The sequence below is a fragment of the Sparus aurata genome, chromosome 3 (genome assembly GCF_900880675.1).
Source record: "Sparus aurata chromosome 3, fSpaAur1.1, whole genome shotgun sequence".
NCBI classification, from domain to species: domain Eukaryota; kingdom Metazoa; phylum Chordata; class Actinopteri; order Spariformes; family Sparidae; genus Sparus; species Sparus aurata.
The window spans coordinates 27,177,926-27,190,660 of NC_044189.1; the positions used below are offsets into that span (position 1 = coordinate 27,177,926).

Sequence of the window (12,735 nt, forward strand, 5' to 3'; positions counted from 1 at the left end):
GTGCATTTCTATTTTGCTCCAGGGAGCAATTTGGAAAATTAATTGACATAACCTGTTGGTTTTAATAAAGCTTGTTTATTTTCCCTCCATGAAAACACACAGTGAAGACACCTCTGAGAGAGCAGTAATTTTGTGCTCCGTGGGTCACACAAATCAAATCCCACACAAACCCACACAATTAAAAAACGCAGAATGAATTCTCCTCCGTTCTCCTTGAGAGGTCATCGAGGTGCAAGAACAAGCACCAGCAGTAGCTCTTACATGAGCAAAAGGTCATTTTAAACAACATGTGTGTACATTTTGCTTGTTATGAAACTGAAATGTGTTCTTACAGGGGGTCCAGGAAGGCCGTCAACTCCAGGCAATCCACTTTCACCCTTCTTTCCCTGGAAGACAACAGCCAAAAATAAATTCAAATTCAAATTAAAGAACATTAAATACATGGGGTGAGCTGTTTTTCTAGGCTTTAACTGCTACTACTGACGCAATGACGTCATGTAATGGCACCCATCCAGGGGTTTCAACTGACCAAGCTGCTTTTAAACATTCCCATAGTTGCATTTTAGTGCCTATATATTTTAAACTGAGATTTATTTAACCGTTCACCACTCTCCACCAGAGTGCGGCGGGCTAGAGAGGGCTTTGAAACGTCAGTGGGAAAACAAAGCTAGAATATAAAACAGTGACGCCTAAATTTACAAGTCATTTCATTTGTCATTTCATTGCACAGGATGTAATAGCTGCAGCTGGGAGTGTCTCACTCTAAACAAAATACCTAAGTTGGCTAGTGTGGGATCATGGGAGCTGTTGTTGTTGTTAAATAACCATTGCTGATGAAATGCTATCTGACATGGCTTGGATAAAAATGTTCACAGACAAGGTTATGTTTTATAGATTCATGTTAGGTTTAGTACGTTAGCCAACTTCCTCGCTGTCTGACTCTGTCCCAGAATAACCAAAGGAAACAAATCTTGAGTAAAATGATGTTCTTTCTTTTTGTCTGGGGTTGAACATTGTTGGAAACATTTGATGTAACTCAACTCAACTCAACAAAATATACAACAGTAAATGTCTAGTCATTATTTAGCATTTTAACGCAGAAGTGTGAGCCTACTTCCATTTTACCCCCACAAGAATAAATTGTTGAAATTGAGATTAATTAACTTTGTCCTTACAAATCTGAGATTGTTATTTGGTTGATGTTTAGCTAGCTGTGTTGAGCTTACATGCAGTTCTCCTCTACAGAGTCAAAACACATGTCTCGTACATGTTTTAACATTTAAAAATCATTATGGCATAAATTTGCTCAATGTCTGTCTAAACTCCTGGGCTCCAGAAGATGCTATCACATAGAAAACTGCTCAACACAGAGAGCTACATTTGCCCAGTGAAAGCTAGCTGCTGAGACGGCTACAGCTAGCCTTAGCTAAACTATACTGTAAACTAAATTTACTTACAAATTTCTACCCTAACTCTTTTCTTTGTAACTGGAGAGAAAAAATAAATTAACCAGTCAGATAATTCCGCTGGTTATTCCACAACTAATCGAGGCAGCAACTAAACCTAAATCGGGGCTAAGGCTAACATAACTAGTTTAAGTGAGTAGCAATAACTTTCCTGCCAGCTTTCCAGTCTAGTAAAATGTCCGTGATTTTGCTTGGTTAAGCAAATCATTCAACTTAATTATTGTTATTTTATTTTAGCCTTACTAAAATGTCCAAGAAAGCGTAAAGATGACACTTTGTCTCTGGATGATGCTACTCCTTTTTTCTCCCCTTGCATTCCCAAAATATGGGAATGCAATATGTCACATTTCCATACGCCTGTCAACACGAAAACCCTGACACCTGCTTTGGAAACCATTTTCTGTCTTATTTTTCTCTCTGTTGATGCCGTCCTCTGCAGCCTATAAGACCGTCCACGCTCCAGCCTGGGCTGCTCTCAGCTGTCATATCAGGATAGAGGTGAACAGACAGGCCTCAGCAGCCGTGACACACACGACTGATGAGAGCTTTGCTGCAGTGGAGGTGAGAGTGGCTCAATCTATACCGACTCAACCATACAGCCCTCTCTATCAGCACTGCCAGCAGTGGGGACTGCCATATTATCACAGCTTTCAGCACTACCTTCATCCCCTCCTCACACCCTCTCCCTGTGCATCTTCAGCTGAGGTATAACAACCACAAAGCTGGGGAAAATAGGTCAAGCTCCTCACCATCTGTCTGTTTTTTTCTAGGATACACTTGGAAAGCATCCCGTGGGACTGTAAAATGCTTCAGTGGGACGGGACCTCCAATGATATCAAAAAATAAAGGGCCGCACAGAGGACAATTTTCTTCATATTGTGGAATCTGAACCCAATGTGATCGTATTATTCATGTTAATAAACTATAAATCCCTCGATCTTACAGAAGCTCGTCTGGCGGAGGACAAAGCATACTGGTGGTGGAAAAAGTCTTTCATTTGTGGCCAGAGGAGGCTTGCCTAGCCTCCCCTGCCCAGCTGAGCAGCTGCAAATGTTTATTCCAACATATTGCTGATGAGAAGTTAATTGCTCCCAGTAGAAAGGGGGAACGGAGGTCACTATCTTTGTTAATGTTTTTGAGGAACAAATTATGTAGGACCACTGTGTCGGTTTTAATTACACCACACTGTGCGACGGGACCACTGTGGAGTGAGATGGAGGGAAAGGAATACGAGAGACGGGGGAAAGTCTTTGAAGATAAAAATAAGGGCAACAGTTTGAACTCTCATTAGCATGAGGAATAAATATCAGTTTTCTTAATTCTACATAAGCCCAGTGGAATAGTGTAAACTTCCAATTACTGCTTATTAGAGTTTTGTATTACAAGAGCTTCTCTGGAGACATAATAATTCCATTTTAGTTAAAACTCAGCAGACAGGATATTTTCTGCATATGTAAAGCCAAACAAAAGCTAAATAAAGCACAGAACTCCAAAAGCAGCCAGCATGAAAATAGCTTGCATGTATTTTTTTTCCTTATTATCACATGATTATTTTTTTAATTAGGCATTACAAGGTTTCTTGTCAACACAAAAACAACAGTGTTATGGTGTCAGATAGTTAGAGGGACACTCCCGGCACGTTCCCACTTCCAATGCGTCAAACACAACAGCCGCGTCAGTGACCCTAAACCTCTGAGTCTGATGCAGCAGGTACCCCTTTAGTTCTCGTTGGAGTGGATGGCACGGTCAAGACTCAACAGTGATTTGTTTTTAATTCATGATGCAGGTAAGTAAGAGCTGCTGCAAGTAATATATTTTTTTACTTAAAATTAGTATTAAATACCTGTATATTCCAAAAGTAATCACTGTTATAGATTGTTTGGAGAGAGTTTAGAGAGGAAGGAGGGGATTGATAACTGCAAAATAGACAGGAAGTTAGCTAAACCAATGACAGATGACGCTTACAGCAGCTTTAATTTACATATATGATATAAGTGTGCATCGTTGTACATGACTTACGCAGCATATATTCATATATTCATGAATACAGTATTACTGTGAGCGGCAATGCATTCTGGGGGGCACTTGGGTCAGTATTGTACATTTCAAATGCACAGATGCATTGTGGGAACCCAGTGAACAGTTTTTTCAGAAGTATTTTGAACCCTCATGCTTGTAGAAAACTTATGCTGTAGTCTTTGGTATGAATCTGGTTTATCATTATTGGTGCCATTCATGTGTGTACGTTATTACTGTGCATACCATGAACTAAAGATTTGAACTAAAGAATATGTTTTTATGCCTGATTCCGAACCACTTTATCAGTGACTGTGTTTCAACAATTAAGAAGGTAACTCAAGGTAAATGAGACAGATTATCAAAGTAACATTGTGCCTGAGGTTCAGTAAGTCTACATCTGTGGCTCTAATAGCGAACATTATAAAGCTCCTCTGAGCAGCAAACTGACCAAGTGAGACACAGATTTGTAATCCGTTTAACTTAAATTTGCTAATGTTACCAAGTCACATGGGAACAGTAAAACATCCCTATTTGATGCAAAGTCTGTCCTGTACAGTAAAGGTATATTAAGCTACAAGCCTGAGTGTTGTTATTTCAACCCAAAACGTGATCTTTCCCTAGCACTAGTTTTGGAGCCTCAATCTAAACAAACCGTGATCTTTGACAACGTTAATAACATTATAAAAAATCATTATATGTCATACAAACACTAACCTGGCAAAACTGATGTGATACATTTTTTAGAATAAGGTACTGCATCAGTAACTACCAGACCTACCAGTAACTGGTGCAATCTTGCTATACAGAGTTATAAATTGATGGTTCTGCACAAGTTCATATTTGCCATATTAGCCTAAATCATGAATGCCAGCTTCATAAATGGAAAGTTTGATTGGATGGACATTTAAGATTTAAGATTTTCTTTGCCAATCCAATAACCAACGTGTACTTCTTTTGCCCAAATAGATACTGTGACTCTGACATCATTGACATTTGCTTTAGCCCTGGAACAAACATCTACAAGAGAACCCCAATTTCTCCTTTTGATACGTGCTGTGAACTCAATTGTAGATATTAAAACTGCCAGAAACAGCAGTAAAAGTAAATTAAATTCTTACCCTCTGGCCGAACTCTCCAGGCTCCCCTGGTAGACCCTGATGACCCTGAGGACCCTGTGGAATAAAATGTTCAGCAGTGTTTTCTTGAATTGCTCAGCAATACATCTACACAACACAATATTAGACGTGAAACAGCAGCTGAGAGAAAACATAGGAAGGAAGTAATGAATCATGGTCCTTACAGGAGGCCCTTGGGGGCCTTCAGGCCCTGGAGGCCCAGGAGGTCCAGCATCTCCCTAAAAAAGGTCAAACACATGAGTAAGCTATAACAAATAACTGTATATGATTATCTTGTATTTTTATGGGAGATTACAGTTACAGTTTCTGTTCACACTGTTGAGGAAACTTACAGTATGTACAGTGAAAATGAAATTGATGTGTTTATTTCTCACATACAGGCTAATTTCTGTGTAATGTTGATGACTGCATTTGTCATTTTTAATCTGCAACCCACCTTTTCTCCTAATGACCAGTAGTTAATTAAACTATACTAATATCATTAATACAATGAGGTAGTCTTTGAATATCTAAGTACATCTTAATGTGGTAAACAGGATTAACTATTTAATCAATGAGCAGTCACTTACCTTTTCGCCCCGTAGGCCTTCTTGTTGAATCTTGAGTAAAAAAGTATAGATAAAGAAATCATTACATTAAGATATTTCAGATCATAATTATCCAATTCATTGTGATACCTTGTGCTAATTACTGTGTTTCACAGCACATTTGACCTCCCCTAACCCAAAACAAACCAATTGTTTTGTGGAAAATTATCATTCTGCTCCTAATTTTTTAAGCAAACTTTTACATAAAAAATGTCAAAAAATATATATTCTTTAAAATACCTATTACATGAAGTATTCAAAATGTAAATGTAATGTTTAGTATCACATTTAGAAAAAGAAAAGGATCAACAACTTAGGTAGCTAGAAGTTATTTTTAGATTTTTTGCTAAAATAAACCAGTTAATCAACAAATTGTTTACTTTCTTCTGTCTTGAAACATGCTTTTCATTGAAGAACAAGGTCAGAAGATCAATCTTCTCCATTATTACCTGGTTTGTTAAAATAATAAGTCAGAAAAGTGCATGACTGTCTTTAATTATACTTTAGTCATGTGTTTGTTTGTTGTTTTGGTTTCGTTTGCTTTTTAAAAATGTTGTTAATCTTTCTAACTCCATGTTTCCATTATGTTCTTCACCCCTAAACAAGCCTGTAATCCACAAGAATATAAATCTTACATCCCTTTGGTCTATTTTCAGTACTTACCATATCCCCAGGTAATCCGGGAAGGCCTCTCTCCCCCTGTGACGTAGTGCACACAAGGATGAAAACCCCATCATTAGAATCAAGACGCTTTCAGAGTAAAGCACCCTGGGCAATATGATAATGATATGGCAACGACCATAATTTATGAGATGACGCTTGTTAAAGAGCGTACTTATCGTAGGCCTAAAGGAAAAGCGAATCTTGTGTGTGAACGACCACAGGAAATTCTTTATGCATATGTGTGAATGCGTGCATCCTTGTGCATGCATATGGGTGTGGTATTGGCATGTGCACACGACTGGAAGAATCATCAAAGTCAGTAATTACAGACAGACAAATGAACTCAGACAAATGAGTGGGCTGACTTTGATGGTACACAGAGGAGACTGAGGAATGTCTGGAGAGTGCAGACAGTAGCTTGGGAAACCGATGATACTGTTTCATGATTTATACCAGTGCAGCTTAATAACGTTCTGCTTACATGATATACCCTCTTTGAATTGATTCTAATCATACCTAATCTAATCATAAGGCATACCTTGGTGCCTTTTACTCCGCCGGGGCCAGGAGCACCAACCAGTCCTCTCAGGCCCTAATACATTTTTGACAACAGATTCATTAGTACAAAAGGTGACTCATCAAATCTGTCAAGAATGAATATCTGTGGTCTGAATGTAGCTGTATGATCTTAAAGAGAATCATGACTTACATCTTTTCCAGGAACGCCAGGTTTGCCAGGAAATCCAGCTGAACCTGACTCGCCCTAAAATGGAAGTGTACAAGAGAGCATGTCTAAAGTAATGCCAGGAGATCAATGTAATAATATATAACATAACATATATATACATCGTCTGATGGCGCTCAGTAGAGTGCATACATCTGCCAAAGCCAAACAGTGTCTTTCAATTCAATCTAGCCTAATCCAACATCAAACTTGTTAGCTCCTAATCACTCTAAAACCTTAATCTCAGCTCACCAGTTCTAGGGTCAGCATCAAATTTGCTCACTCATAGATTCCAGTCACCTCAATAGCCCTGATTTTCTTTCATCAAGATCCATATATAATTCCCTGAGAAATGAATGGAAACAGTGAAAATACCCTAGCACACAATGTTAAATAAAGTGAGAAAAAGATCCAGGATCTGTCCCTTTATCCGCTGGCCAAAGTTTCTGGGCCGAGTACAATCCTCCATCTAATTTTCATGGAAATCTGTTCTGTTTTCTTTATGTAATTCTGCTAACAAACCAACCATTCAACAGAAAAGATAGAAAGACACAGGTGAAAAAACATGATCTACAAGGCGAAGGTAGAATACAAGACTCAAGGGTCGACAGCCAAGCTAGTAGCTCTGTGAGGCTGTACCGTGGCACAGCGCTCTGCTACAAACATCCATGACAACGGTGCTTTGAGCTAAATGCTAATGTCAGCACGCTAGCATGCTCACAATGTTAACATGTCCAGTCCAGTTGAGATATTTCTGTCTGATCCAAAATCGAGACCTGTATTACTATCCCTAGAGGTTACCACGTCTAAAAGGGAACAGATTTGAAACAGCGGAGTGATGTGTCTCCGAAAATACACCTCTGACCTTTCAAACACTGCCCTGACTTGTACCCCAGGTGACTCCTCTGAACCACCTATTCCCTTTATCACTTCACTGAGGCAAGTACTTTTCCAGTTTTCACCTACAGGAAATTGCTCACTGACTGACAGAAAGCTCGAAACCTGGCATCAGCATGTTTGAAAGGAGCTCCAGTATACCTAGATCTTGCTCCACATCCTCATGCCATATGCGAAAGTAATCAGTGTACCGATTCCTTGTTTACAGCTTTATAAAGACCAGTTGTTAAAGCCGTTTAAGTTTAAATTGAAGCTGACATCCTCTGCATGATACAAAAGTAACTGCTACCACTGTTTCTTATATCGTCCTGCTCAATCTGTTACTCGTAGTGTCTTGGGAATCACAAAAAAACATCCTGACAACTTGACCTCAGATCAACCGATTCGATGCTGGTAGATAACCTTTCACTGATTTATTAGTCTGAATTGCACTCTAACATCATTGTGGCGGCAAAAGGTGGAAGGTGTTCATAGCCCAGAGGAAACCTCAGACATCAACAAAGCTTTCGGCCGACCTGAATGGGCTGCATTATAGCCAAACGCCCCCACACAGTCCCAGACAGGAAGTGTGGAGAGTGAATCAAGGAAACCACATCTGTTTGCACAATTACGCCCCTCAGTTCTCCGTTCCTCTGAGAAGAATGGTCCCTCTCAGAAGTAAACCCTGTTGTCAGGGTTCGGAGTATGAACTCTACTTTGTACAGGTTCAATCTAACATCATGGTTCAAACCTCAGGACAAGCTGGGAAAACATGGACAGTAAACGACTTACTCTCTCTCGTCCCAAAGGAACTACTGTTTTGATTAAGTGCCCTTAAGTAAGCTACCGTACTCCCCTATGTTGAAGTAATGTTACGTGTCCAGCGCCAACAGTTGTAGCAGGCTGGTCATATGTAAGAACATGCAGAACTGTGATTCAAATTGGATATAATTTGATATTTCAATAACAGAAAAAGGGGGCAGTATAATTTACCTTGTCTCCTGGAGTTCCTTTTTCGCCTTTTGTGCCTGATTCACCCTACAACAAAATAACACAATATAATTTAAAAACTGAATGAGATTATTTACCCTAGTCAGATCCTGACCAGTGCATTCAGATTATACTCACTGTAACACCTTTCGGTCCTGGCATGCCAGGTGTTCCTGCGTCCCCTTGAATTCCCTGTATTACATAAATTGAACAACATTATATTTGTGGACATTATTCACTTGGCACTTTCTAAAAGTGTCAGAGTGACTCAGCAATACACAGCAGGCCAACTGGGAGACCGCTGAGTCAGAGCCGAATCAGTGTTAGAAATGTAACGGACCAACCAAGAAACCTGAAACCTCCAAAAGAGAAACAGCAGATGTCAGTGACAAGACCTCCCATGGGAGAACCTTGACCTTTGAACTCTCACCTCACTTTCACTCTTCTCTCTTGTGTAGAATGAAAGAAATGTGTCCTCTTGCAATCATTCACAAGGTGTCTTTATTTTTGTCTCCGCTCTATTTTTCGGTAAGGTATTAATTCAGAAAGTGCTCTCATTTAAATAATACACCACAGTTTGTCTTGTTCTGGTTAACAATGGATGTGTCTGAGAATAGCTGTCGCCCTGATTGATATCTGAAGCCATTTGTTTACACCGTGGAACTCATTTGAAGCTGTGAAGACAGAATAACTGACAGATTGTTTCCTTATTGCTTTACGGCAGGTTTATCACAGTTAACACAGAGGGGAAAATTATGTTTTGTTCTGTATTACCAAGTTGGTTTTAAAGACTTTGTCTTGAAAAAATGATGATACTGCTGTGTAATAGAGTCTCTTTAAAGTCACACTCACACTAGGCCCAATTGCTCCATACCGTGCCAAAGCATGATTGCCCCTCCTCCCCAGGCCGCAACCGGGCCCGAGCAAGGTTACCTTTTGAACATACGCCATCACATCATAGCACGGTCGCATTTTTTAAGGCAAAGACATTCTGACCTGTCACAGGTGTACATAATGAAACTAATATACTGAATTTGGCTCACTTTCACTCTGTCAGCATTAATGTTACTGATAGCACTTGTGCATTTCCTGCATCTGCTGCTGTGAAAAGGGCCTATTATACTGGGCTAACAGCCTGCTGGCATACTTGCTGCTTGCTCTGGAATAGCTACTGGCTTCTAATTGCACATTTTCGTTCGCTAACACTAGTTGCTAACCCTGTCCGTCTGCCGTTTAAGGTAGGTAGTTAGCATACAAGGCTTGTCAAAGATTGAAACAGCTGCCCTTTTTGTTGCTGGAAATGGAGTCTAGTTAGAGCAGAAACGCAGAAACGCTTAACCTTAAAGTTAATAAAGAAAACAAAGCAATGAGATAAGAGAGGCTAAAAAGGCAATATTTTGCGATAATTACCTGTATATTAGCCTAATCTTTGTGAGATTAGGGTTAGGGTTAGGGTTACTGTAGCGATAGTCCTTTGATCCATAAGACAGGCTATGGTTAAAAACAAATTGTGGTGTTTTAATAAAAACCATGTCATCTCAACATTAGAAAACATATTTTTATCACATATCCTGCAGATTAGGCATCATGTTACAAAGTTAGCAGGCACATTTTAAGTTAATGTCAAAATAAGGTATATTAGGCTTCTAGGTATATCCGTATAAGTGTTCACCTCTCCACTGAGTGATACATACTGTATCTGTTCAATTATTTATTTTGTCTTTTGTCATTTGCACATCACATCTTTATGGTATACCGTATAGAATGTCAAAGCCAGGGTTACAGGGTGAGCTCTATCTTTCACATGCATCCTCAGTCCCGTGAGAGAAGCATTTAGAAGTGGTTTATTATTCCCTGCGTTCTATCAAAAGGGGGCAATCCTTCGCTGCCAGTCCTCGCTTAAACAGCCTGTCACAGTCCACTGGCCAAACCTGAGCCAGCTCTCTCCTCTCCCTGCTGGCTCTTTCACCAGCTGCTGCCTCATCCAAGGGACAGTCAACCAAACTGCCCCACTCTTTCACAGGAAATCGATCGAATGGCTGAGAGGTAATTGTCCAGAAAAACGTATGTACACCCACTTAACAGAACAAGTGCGACTCTGAGACCAGCGCCGTAAAAAAAAACGACTACAGATATCCTTTTTTTTTTCTTTTGCATCACAAATTTAGAATCCTTCCAACAGTGAGGACCAAATTAAAGGACCACATTTACACACCTTCAGTCCAGCTGGGCCTGGCTGCCCCTGAGCACCAGCTGTTCCTGCTGCACCCTGTTTACAAAAATAACAAACAGATGAAAACATTCACATTTGCACAAACCCTGACTGAAATAATAAAAAGTGTGTCTCTTACTTTATCTCCTTTGTCTCCAGATAAGCCATCAATACCTGGCACACCACCAAGTCCCTGTTAGAAAATTGGAAACACATAATTAATACCGATATGTGAACTTTTACGATTGGACATATTGAAGAAAAATCCTCCGCACGTCCAGTTTCTCGAGTGCCACACCTTCTCTCCTTTTTGTCCAGGAGCACCTGTCAACCCTATGCTGCCTGTATCACCCTGCAAACAGAAGGCAAGTGTTTACTTTGACCGGTCTGTAATACAGAAGCATGCAAGATGGCCGATGGCGACGATGGCGTGCTGTCAGAGAGTCAACCTGGTAGCACCACACAACACGGTTAAGTACATGATGGTTGGAAGATTAATGCTGAACACGGTACAAAAGTTAGAGATTAAATGACATTTGACGAGGACAAAAGAGAGAAATTCACACTAAGATTAGAACACAAAGAGTTAAAAAAAATAATAGAAATACACAAAAACACACACAAACTTTTGAGTAAATGTTTGGGAGCCAGAATATGCTAACAGCTGTCAACAACTTCACCGAGACCCACTATGGTCTGGTCGCCCATCCAACTCAAGACTCAAGGAACAATGGCTTTCTATTGTCTTCACACTGTTGCACTTTTGGTTTGTACACTGATGTCGTATGCAATGCCAAGGAATCCCGTGGAATCTGAAATCTGGACTGAGTGAAAAGTAATGGCTGTTAAATTACACAGTAACACGAGGTCTTGCCCACCACAAGACTTCCCTCTGCTTCATAAACCACTTTACAAGTCACACAAGGTTGCCCTTTAATTATTTTAGAGGCTTATATCATTTTAACGCACGTCATTTCCTTCATCACAGAGATTAGCAGAAAGGCCTCCGCTCTTCTGTGCCCAATAACGGAAACAACATTATCTATTTAAACGCTGCTACATGGGGAATTGCCTTTTCTTGGCGGTTGTAGATGCAATTAGAAGCAATCAAAACAGGATGGATTCACTTTCACCCCATACGACTTGATGACCGACATAGCCGCTTATAACCGCAGCTTGAAGTCGTCAGCTTACGTCATGTTTTTGCATCAGCTTTTAAAAAAAGCTTATAACAAAAAATTGCAGCCTTCTCTTGAAGAAAGTGGAGACAGATGCTCATGCAGACAGCGAGAAATAGAAAAGCAGCAGGGATGCTCCGCATTAAAGTTTGATTTAATGCAGTTTTATCAAACCAGCAGCAAGAAACTACAAAATGAAAATATATTTCTCATGAAATGAGTTTTGCTGCCTGTCTGGCTGCATAACTGATGTTGAAATGAAAACGTTCCCTACTCATTTTTTTTTTTTTTTTTTTTTGAATGAGAGAACAGAGTTATTTACTGCAGGTACCTCTGTATCATCCAAAGCATCTCATAACCATTACAAATTTAACTTGATAATAAGATGAGAGGACCATGTCTTGTTTTCTAGACCTCTTGTGGCCATCTTAAGTGTCCCTCTCTGGACAGCTTGAATGATGCATGTAGAGGGCTTTGTCTGAAGAAATAAATTATACTCCAAGACTCCCTGCTGGCACTGCCAGGCAGTACAGAGGCTGTGATTTGAACTGGGTGGGCGTCTGCGTAGGCCTGCACTCTCTACTACACATCCTCTGTGGTAACCTGTCCTGTAATTCTGACAATAACAGCTATAAGCATTTTTCTCGCCACTCCTTGGCGGAAAAGAGGCCAAAAAGACAAACATAAGACAAAAGATAGTAAAAGCAAGGATATGAAATGTCTTTTGCAGAAGTCAGTGTCTTATGTTTACATGCATATCAAATATGCACAAAGACAAACGTGTATTTGGGTTAACATGATGCTCATGCAGCATCAGTCAGAGCAGGTCTACTTACCTTCTCACCTCTGTCACCTTTGACAGAGATTATTCTGCCCTGCAAATA

The 12,735-nt window shown here is 40.0% G+C and overlaps 1 protein-coding gene across 2 annotated transcripts in view; it reads right to left on the reverse strand.

Annotated features, from left to right (window-relative positions):
* col22a1 (collagen, type XXII, alpha 1) overlaps positions 1-12,735 on the reverse strand; it is a 58,281-nt gene that overhangs the window by 27,460 nt on the left and 18,086 nt on the right. Inside the window, exons 13-25 of one of the 2 annotated variants that reach the window (XM_030412406.1) lie at positions 12,688-12,726; positions 10,972-11,025; positions 10,813-10,866; positions 10,677-10,730; positions 8,600-8,653; positions 8,465-8,509; positions 6,581-6,634; positions 6,410-6,463; positions 5,872-5,907; positions 5,191-5,220; positions 4,786-4,839; positions 4,604-4,657; positions 333-386 (exon numbers count right to left, since the gene is read on the reverse strand). In XM_030412406.1, the coding sequence (XP_030268266.1) occupies positions 333-386; positions 4,604-4,657; positions 4,786-4,839; positions 5,191-5,220; positions 5,872-5,907; positions 6,410-6,463; positions 6,581-6,634; positions 8,465-8,509; positions 8,600-8,653; positions 10,677-10,730; positions 10,813-10,866; positions 10,972-11,025; positions 12,688-12,726 (636 nt within the window). The remainder of the gene's footprint in view (positions 1-332; positions 387-4,603; positions 4,658-4,785; positions 4,840-5,190; positions 5,221-5,871; positions 5,908-6,409; positions 6,464-6,580; positions 6,635-8,464; positions 8,510-8,599; positions 8,654-10,676; positions 10,731-10,812; positions 10,867-10,971; positions 11,026-12,687; positions 12,727-12,735) is intronic. The other variant, XM_030412407.1, reaches the window with a different exon arrangement.